The sequence below is a fragment of the Mesitornis unicolor genome, unplaced genomic scaffold, assembly GCF_000695765.1.
Source record: "Mesitornis unicolor isolate BGI_N332 unplaced genomic scaffold, ASM69576v1 scaffold24651, whole genome shotgun sequence".
Lineage (NCBI taxonomy): Eukaryota > Metazoa > Chordata > Aves > Mesitornithiformes > Mesitornithidae > Mesitornis > Mesitornis unicolor.
In genome coordinates this window covers 1-27663 of record NW_010164791.1, presented here as the reverse complement: position 1 = coordinate 27663, position 27663 = coordinate 1, and the positions used below count along the sequence as shown (strand labels likewise).

At 46.3% G+C, this 27663-nt stretch overlaps 2 protein-coding genes across 2 annotated transcripts; one reads left to right on the top strand and one right to left on the bottom strand.

Moving 5' to 3' along the window:
- Positions 1-7003: 7003 nt before the first annotated feature.
- On the top strand, positions 7004-17238 carry PPP2R2D (protein phosphatase 2, regulatory subunit B, delta; the record flags this gene model as incomplete). Its single annotated transcript, XM_010194437.1, has 8 exons — positions 7004-7101; positions 10067-10232; positions 10801-10913; positions 12146-12323; positions 13171-13335; positions 14901-15070; positions 15160-15251; positions 16959-17238. Coding segments are annotated over 8 exons (1262 nt in total), but the record flags the coding sequence as incomplete, so codon positions are not given.
- Positions 17239-21032: 3794 nt separating this feature from the next.
- On the bottom strand, positions 21033-25533 carry BNIP3 (BCL2/adenovirus E1B 19kDa interacting protein 3; the record flags this gene model as incomplete). The annotated part of the gene is made up of 5 exons (XM_010194436.1): positions 21033-21084; positions 22184-22333; positions 22430-22536; positions 24304-24388; positions 25350-25533. Coding segments are annotated over 5 exons (578 nt in total), but the record flags the coding sequence as incomplete, so codon positions are not given.
- Between the last annotated feature and the right edge of the window lie 2130 nt (positions 25534-27663).

Genomic DNA, 27663 nt, shown 5'->3' with positions numbered 1-27663 from the left:
GCCCATGATGGGTCAGTGGAACTGCATGGGCAGGAGGAGCAGTGTGAATATAAGTACCAAAATGTTCAGTGTGAACAAGTTATCTGTCTTTTTGGTGAAGGAAATCGGGAAGGTTACGGCCTAGGAAGAGACCTTGAAGGCTGTCAGAAGTGGTTCGTAAAGGCCTTATTTTACTGCTGAAGTTCACCCATAGCTTTGGTATCTGGCATCTTTTTCCTGACACAGACACACACAAGAAAGTTAGGACAGTCTTGTGAGAAAACTACTGAGGTGTGATTTTATGAGCATTAAGGGGGAAAAATCTCAGTACCAGTGAAAAATGGCAAGGGGAATATTAAAGAACAGATAAGAAAATCCTTTAAAAATAGCAGCTTCTGGGCCACAGAAAAAGGCAAATTGCTAGATGTAGCTGGGTGATATTTGGATTAAAATGTGAAGCTGCAGGAATACATCACTCGTGTGTGAATGGTAGAGTTTGGGTAAGCACTGGGTGATGGTTGCAGAGCTGGGGCACGGCCGGTTGTGGTGACGGGGGACAGTTTGGTACGCGTCCCATGCGCCCTCATTGCTGTTTGTTGAGGGAAAGCTTTAACAAAAATGACAGAACACACTTTATTTAAATTTTAAAAAAGGTGTGAAAGCTGTAACTGGAAGAAAATTTTATTTACCCATCTTGTCAGACTTTTATTAACTCTTAATAAAAGTACAACGAAAGGCATGAGACTTAACTGCTTAGGAAAAATCCTGAATATCACTAGTTAATTAACATTTCTCCTACTGGAAGTATATTTATTGCAATTTCTATTCCAGAGGTTAAAGAAATAATACTGAGGCAATAGATTTGCATACAGAATAGTGGATTATGTCCTGAATATTATAAATAGCCTCCGTAAGCTCCCCTTGGTTATATGACAGGCACGGCAGGCTTTGGCAGGCGTGGAGGTAACGATTATTTCTGTCGTGCTGAACTTGGGCTTTCCTACTCTCTTTTTGCTGCTGCTCTGCCCTTTTCTGCGCTGACACATCCAGACAGCTACGTGCACTTGGAACTCAGTGAAAACAGGGTTTGTTTTTAATGTGATTGAAAGGACTCACAGCATCAAACCGCAAACCGGTTCCATTGAAAAGAAAATGCAAATTTAAGTAAACAAGGCAATTACACTAATTGTCTTTTCTGAGATGCAGGCTCAGAGGCGGCTGCTAAATCAGCTGGACAAGAGCTTGGGTTGGGGAGTTTGAGCAGCCTGGTCTTGGAACCACCCATGGGACCAGTTTGGCACCTTCTGGTGCTGCTTTCCTTCCAGTTCGGGACAGCGCTCCCAGCAGAACGGCTCCTGTGCCACGGCTGCGTGGGGAAGCCAAGTGGCTCCGCTCCAGACGGGTCTGGACGCACAGGAACTGGCAGGGCTGCCAAAACACCCGTCTTTGGGGCTTGCCTCTCGAGCTGTGCTGCGCTGGCCCTTGGTTCACCTTAAATCCGGTCAAGATGTTAAATGAGTCCAAAAAGCAGAGTTATTTTGGACTAAGTTAAACTCTACCAGATACCTAAAGGCGATCCAGACCATTTTGCAAGTTGTTTAAGTATTAGGGCGTGAAAAATTGTTAGACCTGATGGATACTTTAGGTTGGCAGAGTGCTTAGCAGTGTAAGCAGGAAGAAATTTGGTCTGAGCAAAGCTATCCCACCTTTGGTTTGTTCTCCTTACTCCTGTGTTAACTCTTCAGTTAAATCATGAAAGTGGAAATGTAAAAACTGAGTATATAAAGTGTCGCATTCTGAAAAATAGGTGACTAATTTTTATGTATGTTGTTAGCCTTAAAGTTCAGCTCATCTTTCAGTACAATTCAGAGAGAGAAATCTGATTTCTGTCAGCTGTTATGTTAAGAAACAATATTTTAGGAAATACTTTAGGAGAGCCTTAGGCACGGCAATAGCAGCACCACCAGTCTCAGTCCATCCTGATTGCACACCAATACCACTTATTTTTCATGGACTGTTCCTGCAGCCGTGGTATGGAGAGACCACGTTCACTTGGCTGCACACCGGTAAAGGGTGCAGAAATGAGGGGAAGGGGAGGCTGAGGACCAGAGGTCAGTGGTGAAGCTGGGAACTTCATTCTCCGTGATTGCTCCATTCCCTCTAACAGGTCTCTGTGTATCTTTTTGTCTTCGCTAACGTTACTTGCTCCTTTAATGTTTTATTTGACCCTTTTTGAGGCTTCCCATAGTTGCTCTGAGGCGATGGTTCCTTGCCATTCCCTGTATGCCCCCCTGTCCATGGCTGTCACCAGTTGTACCTGGGAGAGCTGTGCTGTCACTGGCTGTGACAGGAGAGTCCTGTTGGATCTGATGCCATATTTTACAGTTCAGCACAGTGTCACAGAGATTCCAGCTTTCAATTCCCAGATTGATTTAGGAGCACACAGCCCACACTTACCCCTTCTCTGCTTCATTCCCATCAGCTGTAGGAGACCGCACATTGTCTGCCGCAGTTTTCCCCCCCTGCAGAATGAACTGCTCTGTAGAACAGAGAGTGGTGTGGGAGGGAAAGGTGGGGGCACTTCGGTCTCCACGGCAGGCACAGAAATGCTCTGTGTTGAGTTTCCAGGGCCAGTCTCCCATACTGTTGATGCCATCTGCCTTTGGTCCCTGTCCACTCGTTTCCTCTCAAAGCGTGACCCTCTTCAGAGGTTTCGGAGCCCTCAGAGCAGGTCATTCTTTGGATCTCTAGGCCAGATCTGGGAAAAGTGCTGTGTATTAAAGAGATTTTTCAAGGAGACGGACAGGAACAGGTCTGGTGCCATGCAGTGTTCTGGCAGTCTGTACTGAATGTGAAGCTGTGTTGGCCATTAACGTATTTGGAACATTTTCAGTTAAAACCCCCTAGAAGTTGGAGCAGCCCCTTTTTAGATAATGTCCAAAAATAGCAACTCTGGGACTTCATTAGAGGTCTGAGGAGTGGACTTTTGACAAAAGTCTTTGAGTAGCTTAGGAGAATGAGAGAGCAGTCAGTGCTGCTGTGTTCAGTCAGCGTCAGCCCTGAGTGTGGACTGCAGCTGCAAATTCCCTGATCTGTTGGCTGAGCTATGAAGTAATTTTGTTTTTTTCAGGTTTTAAACTGAAGCAGCAATATGCAGCCAGCTCAGAGAGGAAAAGTTCATGGGAGCTAATTTTAGCCATCTAATTTAGCTGTTCTGGATCTCTTTGCATTCTCCATTACCTAGAGAGCCCAGGCGTTGTTATCGGTGTCAGTTAGAAATGCCTCGTATGAATCCTTTGTGGGGTTAAATTAGTTTCCAGGTCCAAGCTTCCTGTCATCTCCAAACCCTAACAAGCATTGGTTTCTGTCACCCTGTCCCCCTGTGTCCCCCCAGGACGATTTGGAGGTTGTTGAACCTGACCAGGATTATGACAGGAGTTTTGTGGTACAGGGAGGTTGATGTTCAGCAGTGATGTTAAAAGGCTTAGAGCGTTTATACTGAATTTTGAAACTCCTGTCTGGGCTTACAGGATGGTCTCCCGAGTCACTGAGAGTAGTTACCACTATGTTATAATAAAGATGGATATTTGTAGCCTTAGTGCTTTTAAATTTGGGGATTCTACTGAATCATAATGTAATTGCCAGCAGTTTCCCCCCCACACCCCTTATAATACTGTAGCTCTGAAAACAGCTAGCAGTTTTCTGCTCTGTACATAGACCACAGCTGAGTTAGAACGCCTTTCCCAAAGTGAAGCTGAACATTAATTTTTCACGTTTGGAGAAACAAATACTGCCAGACTAAAATCTCATTGTACAGCCATAGGCCTTGTGGCTCTCCATGGATTTCAGGAGGAAGCAGAGGGTCCTGGCCACCCCGCAATGAAAGTGGAGGGGAATTTGGACAAAGTCTCCATTTCTGGAAAGTCATCATCAGAAAGGTGTCGTGCGTGAGAGGGGTGCACTGGGGTGCTGCACGTGAGCACATACCATGGCAGTTTGTCTTTCCTCACCCTTGTGTACATCTCAGTGTGAGTTATTTGCTACTGTGAAGGAAAGACTGAAATACTCTGCTGGGAAATACGGCTGGTGCTTGTACCCATGAGGAAAAGATACTACATGGAAGGAAAAAGCTTTAAGAATTCCCAAGTTAACATGGTGATTAAGAACCTGCAAAGGCTTGCCTTGTTTTCCTCTGAAAGTTCGGCTGTTTGGAAATAAAGAGCAAATGTAGGTGGGTAAAGTTTGGTCAGCAGAACTGAGGGTGGTTGGTTTGGAATGAGTCTGGTGGTTTACCTCTGATCTCAGATTTTTCAATTTTATTATTTTAAATTTCACCTGCTTTGTGATCGTGTTGTGCTGAGGCTATGGGATGGAATTATTTAGGGGATTGCTGTGCTTTAATTAAGCACGTTTATAGGGAAAGCTGTTTTAAATTCATTCAGTTCAAAGGGAGGCATTTTGCTTATGCCTGTTGTTCAACCTCCCCTCCCTGTATTTTTGGTTTCAAACCCCAGAATTTGGGTAGTGGCTGTGTTGTAGCAAGTTTGCACAGTTGATAGAGGAACCCAAGATTACATTTGGCTGAACGTCACCACTAGTAAATAATGGCTGGTGTTGACTTTACGAGCGTGTTAAAGCATGAATGGTGCCTGGTGTACTTTGAGCAAATAATTCAGTAAATACTTGGATAGTGTGCTTGGGAGAAATTAACATCATCTTTTTCCTGTTCTGAAACTACATGGAAAAGTGTTTTCTGTGACTTTGTTTGAAATAGTTGCGTATGTTAAGGAGTCATTTATTTCTGCTAGGACGTTTACTCATTTCTCAAAGGGTAAAAATTATCTGTGCTGGAATGGCTTTCAGATTTTTGAGGTATTTATTTCAATATTAAATATTCTATATTTAATAATTCTAAATAAATATTCTAGATCAGAAATCTAATATTAATATTAATTTTGCTACTGGTAAACGTTTGTAACTCAAGGGCTACTTAATGTTTGAGTAGAGTACGGAAGGCGTCACAGAATTATCCAGTGGCTTCCCTGCTTTCCTCATCTGTTGTTTCTTTTCCCCTTAGTTTACTGTTTTCCTGGGGTGTCTTTTGAAATGCTTGGGGTTTTTTCCTGTGTATAATTGAGTGTATTGGGATGTAGGAATGTTTTTTAGCCTAGCACTATTGTCAGCCTTGGAGTACAATTTAAGTGAGATTACATCTCTCATTTTAGTCCAAAATTCTTGGCTAATGCCACGATATTTGCTATTTGTAACTATAAAACTCTTAAGCCATTACAAATAACTGGCTGTGATTTATATACTCACACCATTTAAGCCTGTATTGGGCATAAAGCAAACATGTAATTGTGGCAGTAATTAGCATGGCTCAGTATTAAAGCCCAACAGCAATGTTTAGCTACACACAGAATTTCTTGTTTCGATGTTGAATCTCAATTCTCACACATCTCCTTTTCCCCGTGGTTGTCAGGCAGGAAGAATGAGTTGGCTTTAACACGTTTTCAGGATTACCATATACCTACGTTATGCAGATTGTTACAAAAGGGCCTTGTTTAAGTTTTTCCTGCTTAAGAAAGAAGAAATCTCCAAATTAACAGCAACCTTTCCATGGATATCCACTGTGTGTGTGGATGCAGAATAATTCCTTGCCTGGCCGAGGGCCAGCGCGGGCTGAGACTGAATCACAGCAGGGAAATGGGATGAGCTCTGGGAACGTGCAGTAGTGTATCAGCGTTACAGTTGACAAGTTTCCCTTAGCTGTTTTGGGTCTGCTGAGGATTAGGGATTCGCTGTCATCCTGGCTTTTACCAAAATGGAATTTTTTCATAACCTCTTAAAGAAAGATGAATGTAAAAGTATGTCCAAAAGCAGGTTAGTGGTGTGATTTTGAAGGCTACGATAATCTGTAGAAAGTTGATTTGTTTTAGTTTTGTTTTTTTTTTAACCAAAGAAGGTAAATCATCATCTTTATACCAGGAAAGAAGTGTTTCAAAGGTGTCTGTTAATAAAAGATGAATATGAGTTGTATATTGGCCAACCGGTTAGGCTTCCTAATCACCTTCCTCGTAAGAGTGGGGGACTCCTGAAAAGAATTTAGAAGATAGCACATCAAAACCAATACAGGAAAGTCGTTTTCATCCAGTCTCCACTGAAACCAATTGCTATCATAAACCTCAAATCTTAGTTTTTATACCTGCACAATGATGAAGTATTTGCATGGCCCCCAGCCCTCAGTACAGATCAATGTTTACTCACAATTTCCTGCCGAGTGCTCTGTTGGTTTAGTTCTCGTATGCCTGAAACCTGTGACAGACAATTATGGCCCCTTATCTCTCCTGCCCTGGGTTAGCGGTTGTTTAATGGCAATTATTTCTTTATTGCCACCCCCAGAGCTGAGCTGTGATGTGCGGGGTGAACAGGCACTGGTTGTCAGCAGCGCCCAGGGCTCTGAAGGTGCTGCAGCCTTTGCCTTTGCTCTCCCATCCTCCGGCTGCAGCCACCCTTGCCCTGTTTGCTGTGTTCGTGCTGCTGCATCTGCACAGAGTTGGTTCAGGAAGCTCAGCTGGAAGAATTTTAGTGTATTTATTTGTTCATTTCCCCCCTTTGGCATCAGGGGTATGTCCGGTTCAGGTTCCTGAGCTGAGTAGGTGCTGCTCCCAGAGGAACCACTTTGGGTTCTGGCTTTTGTGCAGGCACATCTCTGAGGTGTTGCAGCATTTACTGACAGCAGGGGGAATGCACAGTTTGGGTTCCCAAAACAATAATACACCTTCTCTTTTATGGTTGAAGCCCTCGAAAGCTTCAGAAACTGAGAAATGAGGAAGTGGTTTAGATTGTAAATAAAATTTTGTTGAGCTCAGAAACGTGACTTTATTTCTGGATACCGATGATGTAAATTGAGAAGTTTTACTGTTGCATTAATGAGTTGTAATTTTGTTTTGTGTTCAAGTCTTGAAATGTCTTGATTTGCCTGACACATTACAGTGCTGTTCTCTTTCTGTTCTGTTTACAGCTGATATTATTTCAACGGTTGAATTTAATTACTCTGGTGATCTGCTTGCAACAGGAGACAAAGGTGGCAGAGTGGTTATATTTCAAAGGGAACAAGAGGTCAGTGACTTGAAAGTGCTGGTACTACGGTGTTCTTGTGTTGCACAGTCTCACTTCAACTTAGCGTGCTGTGAGGTTGCATAGTTTTCTCAGAAAACCCTAAATTAGCCAAATTTCTAAATATCTGCCTTGTGTTTAACTGGGTAAATTGGTTTGGTGGTGGTTTCTTCCTATCCTCCACTTCAAAACAAAGAAAAAGTCCCAAAAATATAGAGATCTGTCTGTGTAAGTACCTGGAGTTGCCTCTGGACTTTCTCCTCATCTTTACCTAGTGCTTCTGAAGGCGGTGTAAGGACAGCCTCTAAAAAAGGATACGTGTTAAGGATGAGATGGTTCAAAACCTGAAGAATTAAGGATCTGATGTGTTTTATTGTCCTGTGAATCGCAAGCAGTGGGAGCAGCTACTACTCCAGTTTTCAGTGCGAGGGTAGGAAGATGCTCTGTCCCCAGTGGCATAGCTCTGCGGTGGCTCTCTGCAGTGTTCAGCTGTGTGAGTGCCGTAACGTGTCCTGGCGTTCACCAGCGTGGATGCATCACTGAGCTCTTCTATCCAAAGAAATCCTGTGTATTGGAGAAGTGCACTAAATGCTGAAAACTTACTGTCGTGTCTGGGAGAAATCTGGAATTGTGTTCTCTAAAAGGTCAATATTCCCCATGGCAGTTGTCACCCTCTCGCCTGCTACCTGAGATCAGGTTTATCCTTTGAAGAACTGATGAGGATTTGAGCCTTCTGGATCAGAAATACCCAAATTGATGGTGGATTTTTAATTGAGCTTGTTTGGGCATGAATTCTACTACTGTAGTCTGATCTTTAGGAGCTGTGTTTTTTTCAGCAGAATCCCACTTCTTTCGTTGTCGTACCAGCGATGCTCAGTTAGCAAACAGCTTTCCAGTGTTTTGCCTTTCATCCCCACTGTGATGCTATTTATAAAACATTTTCCCAAAGGTGACTTAGCAATTTCACTGCGAGGATTTTGAGAGGTGGTGAAATGAAAATACTGTTGCTGGAAAAGCTGCTGAAATGTTATCCCGTGACACCCAGGCATGGCTCATTTATCATTTATTCTGCTGTACAGACTTAACTAAGGCACAGAGGGATCAAGGTCAGAGTGTCCCCCTGTGACCTTCCCTGTGCCCTGTTCAGGGTGGGCCTGTCCTGGGCTGGGCTCAGCTGTCGGTGCTCACTTGTTCTGTCTGTCACACCCAGCTGTCACGCCATTTCCTCACAGGGTAAAGTAAAATACCAAGCCAGGCTGCTCACACAGGAGTATTCGACTTGTCTCCTTGGGAGCATACACAAACTGTAGGGAGGAGTTGGGCGTAAGGGTTGTTTCTCTTGTGTGCAAAACTGCAGGATTTCTGGAGTGGAGGAAAAAAAATCAAATTGTATAATCCTGGAACCTTAATAAAACCCCACAGCCAGTATTGTTAAACACTGTGGATTTTACACTAGGTTAATAACAACTTTAGACAGTTATAAAATTTACCACACATTTTAATTTGGGAAGGCGGGCTGCGGTGGTGTGCATCACACCCTGAACTCATCATTTCAGCTCGAAGCACTGATTATCCCAACCAAACGTGTGAGTAAAGAGCAAGCCTGGTGCCAGGCAGGGCAGCCAGCTCAAAACACGGATGGCGAGGTAATTTATGTAGGGAACTGTACTGCCTGGTGGGACTTGAGAAAGTCCTGGCCAAAATGCTCAAGAGTTAAATGACAAGTAGGGGGTAAAATAACGTAAAGTCTCCGAATGAACTAAAACCCCATGCTTGTGGGAGACTGCAGGAAGCAATCCCAGCTGGAATGAGCTTATCAGCGTTGCCGAGCGGAGCATGGCAGGGTGAGGAGGGTGCAGAGCAAAGGTTGTCCCTGCAGCTGTGCGTTGGCCTGGCAGCCCGCGGTGCTGGCACCGCTGCATTTCCCACGCCAGGTCTTGTCAGGGCGCAGGGAGCACTTTCCCTGCGCTGACCACTGCCTGCCTTGGCAGCGAGGGATTTGTGCTGCTCAAGTGAGAGATTCCCAGTGGTGTTTGGGGAGTTTGGTTCTCAGAAGTCCTGGGCACTGTGGCTCTACAAGGGCCTGCTCTCCAGACGTGAGTCTTTATCCAGCACTGACTCATGTGCACAGCTTGGTAATTCATTGCCTCAAAGCTGATACTGCAAATCTAGGAATACTTGTGACCTTGATCTCTGTTCCTCACTACCGCATCTACCAAGTGAGGTCAAGACAAAGCCAGCTTCTAGTTGTGTGAGGGGAAATGCGAGTGTGTCAGGCACAGTCCTTGGTACATCACGATGAGCACTACAGGAAACGTCGTAATTCCAGCCTTCGAGTTTGTATCATAAAAACAGCTGTCAAAGCTTAAATATGAGCCTTGATACCACTTGTGGACACTGTGTTTTAAAATGAGAGGAGCTGGATCTTATGCTTGAACTTGATCTTGCTGAGCCTTCAGCAGAATAACTTTGTGTGACCATGTGTTTATAAAAAAACATGTATTTACTCTGTCCTTTAACACATTAAAAGGACACCCCACATTATGTCCATATTGTGGTGGTGAGAGGAATGAGTTGTGGAAAAGGACGGGGATGGAGTTGAGGTGAAGTGCAAACCCAATCCCAGGGATTGGAGGTGTAGGATTTGGGACATGGGTAACTCCTCTGCTCCAGTTCTGTGCCACTGCCCGGGGCTCTCAGACAAACCCAGGTCTGTGCAGGCAGCGCCCCTCTCTGAAGCGTTTCCATGTGTTACCCCTGAGTGCACCCACACTTATGTGTAAGGGTACATTTGTAAAAGGAAGTGTGTGTGCACTATGTTGATAAACTAGATACGGTATCATGGAGTAACAACATCAGTTCATCAATGTCTGTTGTAAAAAGCTATTCACTGTTTCTGTTATTTGTATGTGCAGTGCCTAATGAACCAGGTAACGTCAGCTTCAAGAAATATTATGTTTTCTTGCAGAATAAAAGCCGTCCTCATTCTAGGGGAGAATATAATGTTTACAGTACCTTTCAGAGTCATGAACCTGAGTTTGACTACTTGAAAAGTCTAGAAATTGAGGAAAAAATTAATAAAATTAGGTGGTTACCACAACAGAACGCTGCTCATTTCCTGCTGTCTACAAATGGTAAGGACGCTTTCTTTTTGCACAAAACTTCCAATGTCATTTGAATTTTGTCTCACCTGTGATCCACTTGTGGGGTTTTCCTAGAGTGTTTTGGGGTTGTTTTAATGTCTTTTGTAGTTATATGCAAAATATGTTCTGGTTGTAATGCTCTGCAAATGTAGAAATAATGAAGCAGCACCAGACGAGGCAGAGCTGCACCCTGTGGATTTACTGCCCGTGCTGTCAGGTCACGTACCCTCTGACTCTGCTTTGTCGTTTCTGTGTGAACGAGTTCCCAGTGTGCTGAACTGTAGCAGGAGTCTGAATTCACCTTGATCATCCTCATTGTGAAATGTAACTTTTTTAGTTTTAATAAAAACACTTGAAACTGAAGCACTGTGGTTACAATGCTCTCTTTGCTTTTCCAACACCAAAACATCACGTGTGCTTTGAAAAGCACCTGTGGATATATGCCATTTTCACTGTGTAATAATAATAATAATAATAATACGCACTCTGCTGACTCCGTTACTTAGTGATTTTGTTTTGAATGTAGTTCATTCTCAAGCATGTGAATTTTTGGTTTTAGATAAAACTATTAAATTATGGAAAATAAGTGAAAGGGACAAAAGAGCCGAAGGTTATAATTTAAAAGATGAAGATGGAAGACTTAGGGATCCTTTCAGAATCACAGCACTACGGGTACGTTTCTGCCGTTGACTTTAAATACCTTTTTGCATGTGCTCCCTACCTTTGTGATCCCACAGTTGTCGGCTGAAATGTGTAGAGGGAAAATGATGTCCTGGTCAGGTTTGTTGAAAACTTTTATAAAAAAAGGAGGCACTTGATTATACCTGCCTACCTATCTGCCTACCTACCTATCTGCCTACCTACCTATCTGCCTACCTACCTATCTGCCTACCTACCTATCTGCCTACCTACCTATCTGCCTACCTACCAGCTTACCTACCTGCCTGCCTGCCTACCTACCTACGTATCTGCCTATCTACCTACCTGCCTACCTACCTATCTGCCTATCTACCTACCTACCTACCCACCCACCTCCCTATCTACCCACCTATCTACCTCCCTATCTACCTATGTTTAATAAACTTCCTTTGGGAAACTTGAGGCAAACTTTCATCTTTCATGATTATAATCTTATGTAATTAGCTTTCCAATAGTTTGTTGGGTTTTTTTTGTTGTTGTTTTGGGTTTTTTTAACATCTTAGCATATTTAGAATGGATTTGACGTTTAAACTGTTTTTTAAAATTAAAATACTTTGTCAGAGGCCACCTGCATCCACCTCAGTATATTCCAGCTGTAGGAAAAGATACACTGGTTTATTGAGAGCAATAAAATATAACAAGAAGCTGTTATTCAGGCCTGAAAACGCAGCATTTAGCAGTATCTCTGGCTGGGGCTCAGCTCACAGAAAGCATGGGCTGACCCTGCTGTGTTCGTGCAATGCTCTGATGTCTTAGTGCAGCGTGGAGAAAAGTGCGTTATTTCAGAGGCCCATAACACAGCAACTGCCCAGCAGAGGACAGCGCTTTTATGAGCCTTGTTTGCATATTTTTGTTACAGAAACACAATCTCATTTGTTTATGAAGAAGTAGATGTGGAGGAGAAGCAGCGCTTCAGAGCTGCGTCCTTTGCACAGAGCCCCTGGCATTTCCAAGTACCATTCCTGATCATTCCCATTAACGCATTTTCGATTTCATGGCCAGGCTGAGAACACAAGTGGTGAGACGAGAAAACTGTCTAATAAAAGTACTGGATTAATTTGAATCATTTCAGTTTGATGCAAACAGGCTGAGGTACGAACGTGGTGAAAGCAGTTCTGGAGCTCCTGGATGGATTGTGTCTTGTTCCAGGAATGTGGATGATCTTGGGCCCTGCCATAATTTCTTTGTTCTTGTTTGTGTTTCAGGTGCCAATACTGAAACCCATGGACCTAATGGTAGAAGCAAGTCCCAGAAGGATATTTGCAAATGCACATACTTACCACATAAACTCTATTTCAGTAAATAGTGATCATGAAACGTACCTGTCTGCAGATGACCTAAGAATTAACCTATGGCATTTAGAAATCACAGATAGAAGTTTTAGTATCCTTTTTTGTCTGCTGGGAACGCTGGGGCACGTCTGAGTTGTGTATGTTTAAGAGAATCACTTTGATATTACTAATTGGAGTAGGTGTTTAAATGTAGGGATTAAAATATGGTATTGTAAAATGTGGAGGTTTAACACCGTGAAAGCAGACCTTGGGATGCTCTCATTGATTCTTGAGTGCAAGCATTCTTTCAGTGGGAGATTACCAGTAGGAATATCATAGAGAGTTTCATTTCTAAAGAGAAATTGAGGAATTTTGGGAGCATCCTTCATTTGTGGAGTTCAGCTGGCTTTAGTGAGAGTTGAAAGACCTGCAAAGCAGATCCTGTGTTCCTGTAGCTGCTCCTTTGCAAAGGTTAAGGTCTCTTGTCTAAGTGACCCTTCTCTTAAAGAAAACACACTTCAAGTTTTGTCCAAACCAAATGATATCATTAACTGCAGAAATAATCTTCAGATCTTTTTGCAAGCATATGTATCCAAAACTGATGGTGTGTCCTACATTGACAAATCTGCAGTAAAAGAAAAGTTGCAAAAATATGAAATATTAAATGGGCCATATGGAACTTTTCTAAGGCTTTAGGTAAGTAGATGAAGTGTGTTCAGTGTTCAGTAGGAAGTGTTAGAAGAGGCTTGAGAGGAGTCTGAAATTATCTCCGGCATCTGTTAAAGCTGATTTGTAAAATCTAGATTATATTTTTTAAAATCTGCTCGGGTCACTTTACTTTGTGTAGCTTGCACACAATGGAAATCAAGATCTTGCCCTGGTTTTCTGCGTGGTATTTTTGACCTTTTCTAATAATGATCTGCTGAAGTGGTTTGAGTGCCTTTACAGAGCCCTCCCAGATATAGTAGATATTAAGCCTGCCAACATGGAGGAGCTGACGGAGGTGATCACGGCCGCGGAGTTCCACCCTCACCACTGCAACGTCTTTGTGTACAGCAGCAGCAAGGGCACCATCCGGCTCTGCGACATGCGCTCCTCCGCGCTCTGCGACAGGCACTCCAAATGTAAGGGGGCTGCGGCGCCGCTCTGGGCCTCTTGCTTTGTGTTTGAGATAGAGCATGTAGGGGTTGTGTTTATACATAGACGTCCCGAGCTCTGCTCCTCGGTAGAGCACACGAGGTGAGGGTGGGAGTTGAGTAGCATGGACCCTTTTAACTGTCTTGTTCTAGGCCAGCAGCCAGCAGAAGTGCAGCATGAGCCATTTGACCAGCTGCCTCTGCTTCCGTTTGCCCATTTATGCAGCATAAAGTGATGGGACAAGTGCCTGTGGCACCAGTGAGAGCTGTCTCCTGGCCACACTCAGTCTTGGTGCTTCTCAAAGGTGTCTGCTTGTCACGTGCCAGTTCAGGGCAGCGTGCTCACCTCGGTGCGGTACAGACTGGGCTGACACTGCCTGAATCCACTGACTGACCCCGTGCAGCTCCTAGGGTAGAGTTAACTCTTGAGTCTTGTCACGTGCCAGTTCAGGGCAGCGTGCTCGCCTCAGTGCGGTACAGACTGGGCTGACGCTGCCTGAATCCACTGACTGACCCTGTGCTGCTCCTAGGGTAGAGTTAACTCTTGAGCACACGTGCTGTGTTTGAAATGAGCTTCCAGGGCTGGAAGTGAATGCTCTTTAGTTTGCAGAGCCACGTAAACGTAGAGAGGTGAGGAAAGGTTTTCTGTTAAAGTCGTAAGGATACCTGCATGCAGCCTCCTCCTCCTTGCAGTTGGGGTGTGTTAGTGGTACTGGTTCTGCCACGCTGGTATTTGCAGGTGAGCTTTAGTGGTACTGGTTCTGCCACGCTGGTATTTGCAGGTGAGCTCTCTGTAGGGCAGATAAAGGTTGTCCTGGTGGTGGAAGGAAATATTTGCAATAGGAAATGTAGAACACTAGGCCATGCCATCTGTTTGACTTAGTGTTGCATTAAATTACTTGGAAGCACTTATTTTTTGTACTTATTTTTTTACTGCTTGTCACTCAATAACATCCTGTTAAAAAGGGTCTATTCAAAAAAGAAATAAACAGTTCAGGTTGGCTTGTGTCATGAAATGTTGACTTCGGAGATTGGCTCGTTGACTTCAGTAATGTATTTCTTCACCTGCTCTCTAAAACCACACAAGTTGCATTTCAGGAGCAGATGCTAGCGTTTCATTTCACGTAGGTTGTGTTGTACGGCTTGTGTTTGGATGTAAAGAAAGGCAGGTTGTACAGCACGGGTCACACGTTAAGGTGCGGTGTTTGGGATGCTGGTGTTTGCATCCGCTCTCGTCCAGCGTGACTCGTAGATCAGTCGTGGTGGTTGTGGACCCATCCGCTGCTTTTGAACTTCCTTTTCTCTGACTGACCCCTAAGGCCCACGAAGTGGAGCTTGCTGCTGCTGTGCCCCAGTTGCTGGAGATGGGCATCCAGCAATGCAACAGCCAAGAGCTTCACATGGCTTAAAAAGAGATTACTTTTAAAGTATTTACAAAAACTTCCTTAAAAAGAAACAAGTCTATTCATTCAAAACTTTCACAGTTCAGAAAAGTGTCTGGAGCTGTAAATCCTGGTGCTGTTTTCATTTGTCATTGTGTTTTCTGTCTGCAGTTTTTGAAGAACCCGAGGATCCTAGCAGCAGATCATTTTTTTCAGAAATAATCTCCTCGATATCGGATGTCAAATTCAGCCACAGTGGCCGATACATGATGACGAGAGATTACCTTTCTGTGAAAGTCTGGGATCTCAACATGGAAAACAGGCCTGTAGAGACGTATCAAGTAAAGTCTTCAAGTTCTCTTAAACACCCTTTCTTTGCCCTTCTCTGCTTTTTCTTGATACCTAACACCAGTTTAAATGTTCCGACAAGGTTCACGAGTATCTCCGAAGCAAGCTCTGTTCCCTCTACGAGAACGACTGCATCTTTGACAAGTTTGAGTGCTGCTGGAACGGTTCTGATAGGTAGGTTGGCCGCTCGGTTTGGGTTGGTTTCTTGTTTTTCCCTCAGCATTAGGGATTTCATTTCCAGTCTTGTAAGCCACAAGCACTGAACTCAAATGTTGTAATTAGTTAAATTCCAATCAGTTGGGTTTTTTTTTTTTTTTTGCAAAAAGGCTTCATTCTTTAATCCTCCACCCTCCAGCTGCAGAAGTGGAATAGGCTTTTGTGTGTCAGGTTGCTTCTAATACGAGTTATGGGTGAAGTTTCATGCAGCCAAGCCATGAAAACGTGACGTGGTTTCATTCTCAAGGTGCATGCAAGAGCACACATTCAGTGTCTTGCAAGTTGAGTCCTCTTCCCATGTTTTTGTTAGGCTAAAGAAGACAGACGTGCGTTAGGTGATGCTCACACTTGTTGCAGGCAGTGGTAACTCACGTCTTGCCTGCAGGCGGTGGCAGCGCTGTAGAACACTGCCCTACGTGGGGTTTGTTCCCCGCCGTGGCTGTGGTAACAGCAGCTCCCTGTTGGACGCTGTCAGAGCCCATGGGTGCAGTTGTGGTGGATCCAGATCTTGGATCTGGGTGCTCTGTGTGGCCTCAGCTCAGGCACAATTTGGGCTTTTGTAGAGTTCCATGGGTGTATCTGAAACACCCAAACCAGTGACTGCTCTGCTACCAAACCCTTGCAGGCTGTTTGATGAAGAGATTTTGATGTGATGGTTACAGGATCAGCCTGTGGAGCGAGCTTTGGCCTAAATCTGTTAGATATTGAAGCACAAAAGATCCACCGCGTAGTTCAGATGGGGGCAGTGATGGGGAAGGTCAGATCTCAGCTGAGCACAGGGTCAGCAAAGCCAAACCCGCTGAAGGTGCTGTGCTGAGAGGGTTGAGATTGGGGGTGTGCTCCTGCTGCTTCAGGACCAGTTCCTTCAGTGAGCACCACCGAAGGAAATACATACCTAAATAATAATAAGACTGTACATACCTAAATAATAGGACAAAATACCGGGTCGCAAGTGGCCGAGGTTGCAAGTGGCTTTGACTTACTGGGAGGAGAAATCAAACTGCCCCAGTCCGTTTACAAAAAGAATAGTAAATTGCCAGCAATATTGACATTATCTAACATAAAAAGCACAAAAGAACTCGTGTATGTTTTTTTCCCTCATCTGAAATGCAGAGAAACTGAGCTTATTTCTGTGTGTTCAAGCAACCCCAGTCACACTTTTTTGGAGGGGGGGAAGGTCAAGGCAAGGCCATCTTGTGTGAGCACATTATAAGAACATCAGTTGTAGAAGCTGTGATGCTCACCTCCCTGTGAAGAAGACAGGATATTTCTCCCAGTGCAGTTAGAGTGGTTTACCTTGTGGTGGTAGTGTCTCCCAGTTGTTAATTTTTGAGTGCCATGAGGACAGTGTGTGTCAGTCAATAAGATTACAGGGGTGAGGTGGCTGTGATTTGAACAATCCGTGGGACTTCTGCTGTGTGGGAAGCGGCTTTTCCAGTTTCAGGTGGTAGAGATAGAGAAAATAATGAACAACTGGGCCTCAATTTCAAGCCTGTTTTTTGTGAGAGCTGTGAACAAGTCGTTCATTGGATGCTGGATGCATGAAAGCATTTTCAGGTGCAGCTTCGCCTCTGCCTTGTCCAGAAGCAGACTCGTTTCTGTGCAGAAGCCCCGGGTCGTTTCTGCCGTTCCCGAAACCCGCTCAGATTTGCCTTTCTCCCGCAGCGCGATCATGACCGGCTCCTACAACAACTTCTTCCGGATGTTTGACCGCAGCACGCGCCGGGACATCACCCTGGAGGCGTCCCGCGAGAGCAGCAAGCCCCGCGCCATCCTCAAGCCGCGCAAGGTGTGCACGGGCGGCAAGAGGAAGAAGGACGAGATCAGCGTCGACAGCCTGGACTTCAACAAGAAGATCCTGCACACGGCGTGGCACCCCGTGGAGAACATCATCGCCGTAGCCGCCACCAATAACTTGTATATATTCCAGGACAAAATTAACTAAGGGTGGCGCGACGTGGGGACGGCCGTCGTCTCGCATCGTTCAGCCGAGTCGTTGTCTGTGAAAGAGAAGGCCTCGATGTCTGCTGGTGACGAACACTGACGCTCTCACTTCCCTTTAGCAAAGGAGAGGATCTGGCCTGGTCTTGGAGCGCCCGGGGTGGTTCTGCCCGCGCCGGGGCCGGGAGCGGCGGTCGCAGCTTTCGGGAGACCCCCTGGAGCGGCAGAACCGAAGGGCAGTGCTCGCTAAGGCCAACGCTCTAACACGTGTATTTATTTCAGTCTGAGCCTTCCTTTCCAGTTTATAGACCAAAAATTGAACACCCAAGAGGAAAAAATTGTCATAAAAATGTAATTTCTATCTCTCGCGCTCTTTCTCTGCTGTAATATTTGGGCCTTTCAAAACATATATTGTGCTTACTGCCTGTACACATTCCTCCTCTGGCCTGTATCTAGGCGTAGGTGTTTTTACCTCGGAGCACTTAGGTAGGTCTCGAGTTGGGTTCGTAGACAGGTTTCCATGAATATTTACTCACCACCTGTATCTATAACCACACCTTCTGGTGTCAACCACTTAATAAAGTAACAAACTATCGAAAGTGTTTTTAAAGCTGAAGGTTATGTATTCAGTCTTTTTATTTTTTTAATGCATGTACCGAGATTGTGCAGAATAATTCTGGTGGGCGAACTGGACACGTTTCTGCCCCGAACGTTGATTTGTTTTTGGTTTTTTTTGTTGGCAGACTAATGCGAACTGTTTTGTGTAGTATTTCGAATTCTAACCTGAGAGTTTCCAGGAAACGGTTGTTTAGTTGAAGCTGCACTGGTTTTTGTTGTAAATGCTCTCTGTGTACCCAGTAGGGATCACGAAGGTCGGACACCGACATCCACAGCCTTAACAGAACGTGACCGCCCTGCGCAGGAGGACGCGAAGCAGGTACCCAGTTCTGGAGACGAAAATGCCCTTTCTCTGATGCCTCTGACGCTAGAGACAGACCTCACGTGCATTACGTTTCACTGCTCGTCACAAGGACAGCGTTTCTGTTGAACACCTGCCGTGACGCTGTTTCACGGCGCCGTTCAAGCCAGCGCAGGTTGACGCGCGGTGGCTGTCCCGAATTTCCGCCGCGGTGTCGGCGCTGGGCCCTGAGCTGGCGGTGGCTGCGGCTCCGTTCTTGGTGACTTCTTTTAAGCCTTAGGTACTTTTTTTTTCTTTTTTTTTTTCCATTTTTCTTCTTATTTTCATTCTTTTTCCCCCAAAGAGGCCTGAGAGGCACCGCCCTCCTCTCCCCCCCCAGCCTGGGGGAGGAGCCGTCCCCAGAGCCGCGCCAGCGCCTTGGTAGCGTCACGTACTTAGACATTGCCCCCAAAACGTGCCTGCAAACGGGCAGCGCTGACAAACGCGACCCCTGGGGCTCCCCGAGGAGCGCAGAGGCGTGGTTTACACCGGGTCACGCTCCGGTTACACTCCGGTTTGGTAAGATGAAGGTGCGCTACGATGCCTGAACCAGATCTGCGTATGCGGGCTCAGCTCCGGGTCGCGGCGAGCCCGAGAGTGAAGTTTAAATGACAACCCCTTACCCTGTATCTCGTTGTGACGCTGTTTGAAAATCTGCAAACGCGGAGCTCCCGGGTCGCTGGAGCGTCGGGCGCGACCCCGTTCCTCAGACGGGAGCGGACGCCATGGGATTGTACATAACCTGTTCGATGATTTTGACCAAAAAGTTGAATAAATTTTCAATGTTTACCTGGCCTTGCTCTGTGTATTTTGACGACTCGAGGGGTTTGTGCGCTGAGCGGCCGAACGAGCGCCCTGCAGGCTGTTTGTATTTCTGTTTGAGGTGGTTTGGTGGTCATGGCCTGACTGGGCAAGCTCTGTTCGTTCTGGGTGAATGTATCAGTGCTGTCTATTTTTGCTCTATTTTTTCAGCAAATGTAAGTGGAGTATGAGTAAAAAGAAAAAAGGATATGGTGAAATCTTCTATTATATAAAACTTGATTTGCTTGTACCACTTTCGATTAAATAGTTTTTGATGACTCACGAAAAATCCTATCATTTCATTTTATCCAGAGAAAAAAAGACTTTCTTGTCAGTTTGATAAAGTCAGTGTTCGGTCAGGGGTTTGCCCAAAGTTCAGGGCATTGAGAGCAGGAAAACGTGTCCTAAATGTGAGTGACCGCAGGCCCTGGTTGGCTTTGAGGGAAAGGTGGCAGAGCAGCAGTTGTGCTGGAAACTGGAGGTGAGGGGTTTGGAACCTGCATTAAACTGCTTTGGTCTGGTGGATCCTTCCTGCCCCATTCCCAGGGGCTGAAGTGAGCACTGCATTTTTTAAGGGTTCCTGTAATCATGAGAGGTTTCTGTGTAATCCGGGCTTCACAAGGCTCATGTGTGTGTTTGAGAGGGGCAGCGCAGTTCTGTGCTGAGCAGAAATTGGGAGGACTCGGCACTGGTTACGAGGTGGAAACTACGGGAGAAGGTGGAGGTGTGCAAGGTCTGCTTCCTTGGGACAGGTTTGGAAGTGACCGGAGTGGGACTTCAGGCTAAACTGAATTCCATGGTCATTTACACTGACCACAGCGACTGACACCAATGGCTTCAGTGCTGCTTTGGTGTAGCACTGTAACCAGACTAAAAAACCTGTGTCCAGTTTCACATACAGGAGTTGGACACAAAGTGCTGCTGGGGAGATCCCCATTGAACTCCAGAAGAGATTTATTGACCATGAGATCGATGAGATCATTGGAACAACCTATCCATCAGACACTGGAATAATCTCCCAGGGGAAGCGGTGAATTCCCCCAGCGCAGCCATGGCCAAGTTCAAGGATGTGCAGCGAAGGGGTTTCCTATAGAAACATCAATTATTATACAGGTAAATGGTGACAAACTTGTTTAGACAGAGCCCATCACCCCCTTCGACAATTGTTGGAGAAAAAGGAACGAGAAACCTCTGGATCCATCAGGAACCTTTTTATTTAAATATATAAAACATGGGATTTTGGCAAACGTTCATTTTCTCTCTCATTAAATAAGGTAAAATCACTGGATGAAAAGGCATTCCTTTAGTAAAAACAAATAAGCCAGCAACCCTTTTTTTTAATCTATACAAGGATGAGGCAATTTAGGATGCAAATGTATTATTTTACAGATAAAAAGACTGAGAAGCCATAGTCTGCAAGTAGATACAACAGAGGAACCTCTACTAGTGGTGAGTTAGATAAATGCCTTTGCAAAGCAGCTGTTTATTAGGCACTGAAGTCCAAATTGCGATGGAGGCTGTTGTGCGTCACACTGAACCAGTGAAAAGCGGCGGCAGCTTCACCCCCAGCCGAATTTCTCCCAGCTCCCCCTGTCTCAACGCTCCCCATCTCACCCAAAAGCACAGGAGAGCTGAGCAGAACCCAAGGAAGGAAGAAACCGCCCCGGGTGAGGCGAAAGCTCTCGAATTCCCGCCTGTGATACGCAAGGCCACGCGTGGGGCTCATCCCTTGCTGTCCCGGTCACAGCAGCACTGAATATCCACACGGCTGTGGTGCAGAGGAGCTGACACCGGGCTGAATCCCAGCTGCAGGATGGTTTTTAAACACCGAGTTACTTCAATTTTCAAAGAGACTTCACTACAAAGCAATACAGGAGATGTAATGCGCCTGACACATGCTCTACGAGTTGATCCGGAGGACTACGTACGATACGGAAGCTTCAGCGTCTCTTCCCGTGCTCCCTGAGCCAGGAGCAGGGGAGCAGCAGCAGCAGTGACCCCGCAGCTCGGCCGTCTCTGCCCTTCCCTCCTGCGTCCCTTCAGAAGCTGCTGCTGGAGGCCGTGGTCGTCAGGCGCCTCCCGATGTACACCCTGCGGGTCACACACACACGGTCAGGTTGTGCAGGGAGGTACAGCACGTCAGGAACACTCTCTTTTCTCATCAGATTGCTCCTTGTGTTTTGGGCCAGCTGCCGTTAAAGGGGCAAACCAAGTGATGCTGACACTGGTCCGGTTGCTGGTCCCTCAGTGCCAGGACGCAGAGGTAAGGACGGGGTCACAAGAACACCAGGAGCCTCCCAGTCTGGTGTTTATTGCCTTGTTCCTGACGTTATCTCAAGTTTTCCTCTTTGCTAAATACACCTGAAGTCTGTAAAGCTCATTTTACCCTCATCTCCACGTGTTTCTCTGGTATTTCCCAGCTTGCTATGCTCTCACACCTGCCCCACACTGCACCTTCCATTCACATACAGCTTCAAGAAATGATTCTTTACATAAATTATTAAGTTATATAAAGTAACTATTTTACTGATACCACAACAAGCACTTCTTGAAGACATGACACTGTTCCTCACTCTTTCTGAACTGCAATGATGCAGGTTTGCAGCAGTGGTAGAAGTGACCAGGAAGAAACTAAGTACGTACACCTCCAAACTCCAATTATTTTGGAAGAAGAATTCTATTCTGCTTTTCTTCCACCTTGCACAGTTACCCCTTTCAACTTCAGGAGGAGATAAATTCATTTCGAGTTAATTTTAAGTACTGTGGGGCTGTTTTGAAAGAAGAATCGTCTGACCCCTACATCACCCAAAGAAAACCACCTCCTGTCTTCTCTGCTGTCCCTCCCAGCTCTGAGTGAATATTAAAATATATCCAATACTATCTTCTTCCTTTGCAGTTAGTTACGAGATTACAAGTGACATCTCAATGGATCTGAGTATTGTGTTTGTATAATTATAGTTCATCTATATATATAACTCCTAATCTCACTGCCCCTTGGTTATTTTGATAGATTCTCAACGAGTGAGAAAAGCAGAAAAGGAAAACTCGATGCATTCAGACAGTGCTTTCTGCATCACAACCCATCCCCCTGCTGCGGGGCAAGGAGGGAGCTGGGAGGCTGAGTCACAGGTTAAAGTCAGAGAACACAGGTTAAAAAACTTCATCGACCTTCATCTGGAATTCCACTCACCCGAGCCCAATGGCAAGCACGTGAGAAAGCAGCAGCGACGGAAGAAAAACCTTCAGAAACTCCGCAGAGAAAATGCCCCCTTTCTTCATGACGCTGGTGTTCCTCATGCTGAGCGTGGCTGTGCGCCGGGGGTGTTTGAAGAGGAACTCCCTGGTTGTGAGGAAGCAGCAGAGGGGCAGCGTTACCAGACACGGCCAGAGCGGGGCTCACGGGGTACACAGCCCACCCCCCTCGGGGAGCACTCACTTTGGGGGGATGTTCTCGGGCCTGCTGGACCAGTCCCAGATCCAGTCCGCGTTCTTCTTCAGGAGCCTTTCCACTTCTTTCCTCCTTTCCAGGAAATCCTCTTCAGACTGAAAGAAGGAGCCGATATCAGGCACCACTGGTACTGATGTATTTAGATCCCAGGTAACAAGCAGGGGAGGAGGGAGATCTCCAGAGCAGGATGGGAATGGAAACGGAAATGCTGTATCCCACATCCACAGCCCATAGTGGGATATAGTCAGGACAGTGATAGTCAAGACCCCCCTGGAAGTGAAATGCCAGAGCCCTGCACTGAACACAGGATCTGAAAATCTCCCCAGTGCACACGTCTGGCTGGCGTTTGGCAGCAGCAGCTTTCTGCCTGCACTCAAAACTCACCATACTTATCAGAAGACCCTTCATCAAGCTAATTAAACCACGGGAAACTACTCCTAGCTTTGGGGACCTTTGGGGAAACTACTTTGCTTGAATGAGTCCAGCAGGGCCACAAAGATGATGCAGGGAGTGGAGCATCTCCTGCTGAGGAGCGGCTGAGGGAGCTGGGGCTCTTCAGCTTGGAGCAGAGGAGACTGAGGGGTGCCCTCATTCATGGGGATCCATTGGGAAAGGGCAGTGTCAGGAGGAAGGAGCCAGGCTCTGCTCTGGGATGGCCAATGCCAGGACAAGGGCAATGGTCCCAAGCTGGAGCACAGGAGGTTCAAGCTGAAGATGAGGCCAAAGTTTGTGAGTGTGAGGGTTCTGGAGCATGGCCCAGGCTGCCCAGAGAGGTTGTGGAGTCTCCTTGTGTGGAGACACCCAAAGCCCTGGCCGTGTTCCTGTGTGACTGCTCTGGTGATCCTGCTCTGGCAGGGGTTGCACTGGGGGAGCTTTCCAGGGCCCTTCCAACTCCTCATATTCTGGGATACTCCTGCTGGCCTTTGGGGCAGTGTGGGGAAGGCAGCTGAAGAGAGCCCACTGCACACATCTGGGCAGAAAAACCCCAAACAGTGGCTCTGATTTCAAGTGAATTACAGCATCAACGCTGAATAAGAACATAGTTTCTTGCTTAATGCGTGTGCACTGAAAGAGCCAAGGTCTTGAGATAAAAATAGCATCTGATGGCAGAACTAAAACAGCTGGGTATGCACACACACGCTTAAGAATAGAAGTAACATTGGCCAGGCAGCTTGAATTCGGGTGGTTTTCTGACTTCTGATTATTTGTTCTCAAAGGCTAAGTTATGATCTTGAAACATCTGAAGGGTTTTCTGGAAATACAACAGTAATTAATTTGCAGTAATGCATTTAGCTAAGCTAGAGGTGGCAATTCAGTTGTAGAAGATGGGGAGAGTTTCAGGTAAAGCAAACAGCAATGGGACCAAGCTCATTTCGTGTCATTTTGAGACCTGATTAAATTCTCTATTACTGATAAAGCTGTGTGATTCAGAAACCGTACGAGGTTGACACCCCACAGGTTAAATACTGTGCAAGCCTCTGCCAGTTTATCATACATGGCTACTTCTCCTCATGAGAAGTGAAGCATCATCTTGATTTCTAATTGCTAACCCTGTGAGAATTAAGTCACAGGCAAGGAATATATTGCAAATTAAGAAAACCCAGTATCTCTCTGTATGTAAACAGTGCAGGGAGGGTGATGTACCCCAGGTAACACAGCAAGTCTTTGGGAGAGCAGAGAAATTCACTTAAATACTTTCAATACTTCACTCCTCAAAGTGCTTTATAAGTGTTTTTTCATCACCACAAAGCCTGATTCTGCAGGGATTACTCTAAATTACCGAGTTGCTCAAGTCTCCACCTCTCATTTCCTAATGCTGACAGTAAGTACCTGTCTCTCCCAGAGCGAGATGAGGTTTTTACCTGAAAGCTGTTCTTTTCTCCGCTGCTGTGGCTCTCTATCTCTGCAGCTCTGTGGCTGTCCTGAGGCGTCTGGGACCGCGGAGGGCTGCACCAGGAGGAAGCACACGTAACAGCTCCTTACATTTCTTATGGCATGGTTTACAGCACACACCAGCAGCTCGTAAGAGCAGTTCTGAAGAGCACCACCCAGCCATCACCCTCAGTAATTCTCATTTTCTAACAGCACACCAAGGAGCTCGCTGCACTGAGCTGGTTTTACCCTGTGAGGCTGCATGGTTTGACCCGTGGTACTTAATAAATAAGCAAATGATGAATAAAAGTGGGGTTTGCTTTGCACTCCAACTGCCCAGATAAGGCCAGGAAGCTCTGCATCCTACTCTCTGTTTTGTCTCCCTCAACTTTAGGCTGCAGGCTTCACAGCCCACCAGAAATCAAATAAATGCATTGATAACACTGAGTGACAACATGCAAGCTGTTTTGTTGTGTTACACTCCAAATCTTTTGTAAACTGGACACAGGACAACTCTTTAGCAATGACCTAAGAACCGTTACGTGCTGCACCTCACCACAAGCTGCTGTTTAGCACCGTTCCTGGCAGTGCTGTCGAGGCAGTGGTGTCAGCAGCGCTGCGTGCTCTCCCAAACAGCCCTGACACTGCTTGCACAAGGACAGCCCCCTCAGAACAGCCACACACAGCTCCAGAGGTATTTTATTTACCAGCAGCAGGCTGCTGCCTGGGCACAAGCAGTGCACCCGTGGGCGAGTTCAGCTGCTGCACTTCATTGGGATGCACCAAAACCCCACTGACACCTTCATGAGGTGGGAGCAGCTTCTGAGTCCTCTCCCCTGGAACTTCTTTGGGTTGCAGCACAGGCTTCTGCCCAAGCATTACTGCAGTATTTAAATACCAGTCTCTGCAAGACGAAGCTTTCCTCTCTGTGTGTACATGCACACACACACGTGTTCGTATGCATTTCTGCATCTCTGCCCCTCGCGCTTACCGACGGCTTTGTGTAACAGCAACCTTTACTCTGCATTTTCTTTACCTGTCGCAGTGTGAACTCTCCCTTGAACTGCTTCTCCCAGACTCGTGTTGTGCGTCCAGGAGTATCTTCTCCATGTCCCCGTTGTGAATGGAGAGCGAGGCAGGGACCTGCTCCTGGCTCCCCGCCGTGGCGCTGCTGCCGCTGCCGCTCCCATTGCTGCTGAAGTGCAGCTCCACCCAGGAACCTGCGGGCACGATTGGACACAGAACCTGAATTAACCCACGTGCGACACGAGTGTGACACTGCAGTGTGACAGCAGAAGCACCAGCACGGACATCTCGGCTCATAAACACAGGGGAATGCCAAAATGCAGGGTCACAGCACCGAAGAGAAGCCGGTGGGTACATTGTGTCTCCTGCTGCAGAGCTTTTGCTGGGGGACACGTTTAACTTCTATGGTTCAGCATAGGTGGTAGCTAAATAAAACCATCTCAACGGCTTTCTCTGCCGCAGTTTGTTTATGTACTGAAAATCCTTTAGGCCCAAGCACCCAATGGCTGTGTTTTGCTGAGCCCTCTTTCAGCGAGCGTTCGTAGGTGCTGCTGTTAAGCAACAGCGGATATGTGGCAACGCCGGGATCATGTGTTTGCCACTCGCAGTATATTTAACACCAGCAGTCACGTGGTGCTTTGTTTTGTCGAATAACAACCCTCCTCTGGGCAGTGCACAATGGGACCTGTACGTGCTGTCTCATTTATAAGGCAGCTCCAGGGACAGATGATATTTAAGGTACACAAGTGCCAGTGGAATCCACCTACGTACCACGTTTAGGGGTGTAAACAGCAGCAGAAGTAGCTGGATGTACTGTGCCCATCCCGGAGCAGTTCACAGGAAACAAAACGGGTACAACTCCCCGAATTCTGGGGACACAGCAGGAAGGATGGGTAAGGGGTGAGGACAGGGGCAGTGGGGTTTGGAGGGAGGGAGGCTGGGGCAGAGCCACATTGCAGGGAACAGCAGAAGGGATAAAGGGGATGTTTCAAGGCCTGCAGGAGGGGAGAAGCCAACGCAGAGACCTCAAGTGAAATAAAAACACCAAGGGAAGAAACATACTCTGATTGTAAACAGATTTAAAGCTCGTAAATGGAATGAAAACAGCAAGAAGCCAAACTTCTTAATCCGCATTAATAACTTAATCCCTCTCCTCAAAAGCCAGCTGACCACGAAATCTTTTGATCATACTGGGTTACCGAGTTTTGAAGCTCCATTTTTCTGGATGGCCTCTTTTACTTCACAACTGGTTCGTTGTTTTGGTTGGTTTGCATTTTTCCCCCTCCACGTGACCATACGTGGTATGTGTCTGGGTACGTGTTTATACCCACACAAGCTTTCCCCTGCTCCATCCCCCCAAATTTAAGGAGTCCAAGTTGTTACCCAAGAACAACAGCACCCAGTGAAGTCTGGATTAAGAGAGTCCGGGCAGAGCTGTGGCTCCAGCTGCCTTGGGAGCATCACCCAGCACCTCCTCTGCCCGTCCTTGCTCCTCAGCACATCCCACCACAGCCCCTGCACCTCTGCTCACAAAGCAGAGCAGCTCCACGCTGCGTGGCCTGCACGACAACGATGTGTGTTCACGGCCACTCATAGGAATGTGTTGATATAAGGTAAAGATAAAAGCCTGTGTTTTTAAATCAAGTTGGAAATATAAACAGATAAAAGCACATGCAGCATGGCAATGCAAACTGTACAGACTGAGTTCTGACCAATGATTTTTTAAGAGAATGATCTTGTATAACGGTTACATACCGTGGGAGTACAGACTGGCGTTAGGAAAGGTACTCAGCTCTGGAAATCTTAATTTCTTAACGGACGGCTTTCAAAACGGGAAACAACAAAGCAAAATTCCACAGGAGGACAGGAATGTCTCCTCCAATTGCTACAAATCACCCGATTTACCACGCAGCAGCACACAGACCCTCCACTTGTAAGGTAAATTCCCTTCGACTTTCGCTAAACGCAAGACACGAGCGACTGACCCTGATCTCTCCTCAAAGGCACACCCCAAACGGTCCTTAAACGGTTTCTTTTGCCAAGGAAGGATTTCTATTTATCACAGCACACCGATCTGCGATAAATACGAGGATCTCCGTTAACCCAGCCACACAACCAGGCTACCAGGGCTTTTAAACCTGACCTGTTCGTCCACCCGAGCCTTAATTTCCCCGCGTTATCCGGCAGCCCTGCAGACGGTTTAACGAGCAGTTACTCCAGGCTGCCGTACGGTCACAGACCAGGACAGGGGACCCCCGTCACGTACCCGGCAGAGGGACGGGGGCAGCAGCACGACCGCTCCGGGCAGGGACGGGCGGTTGAGC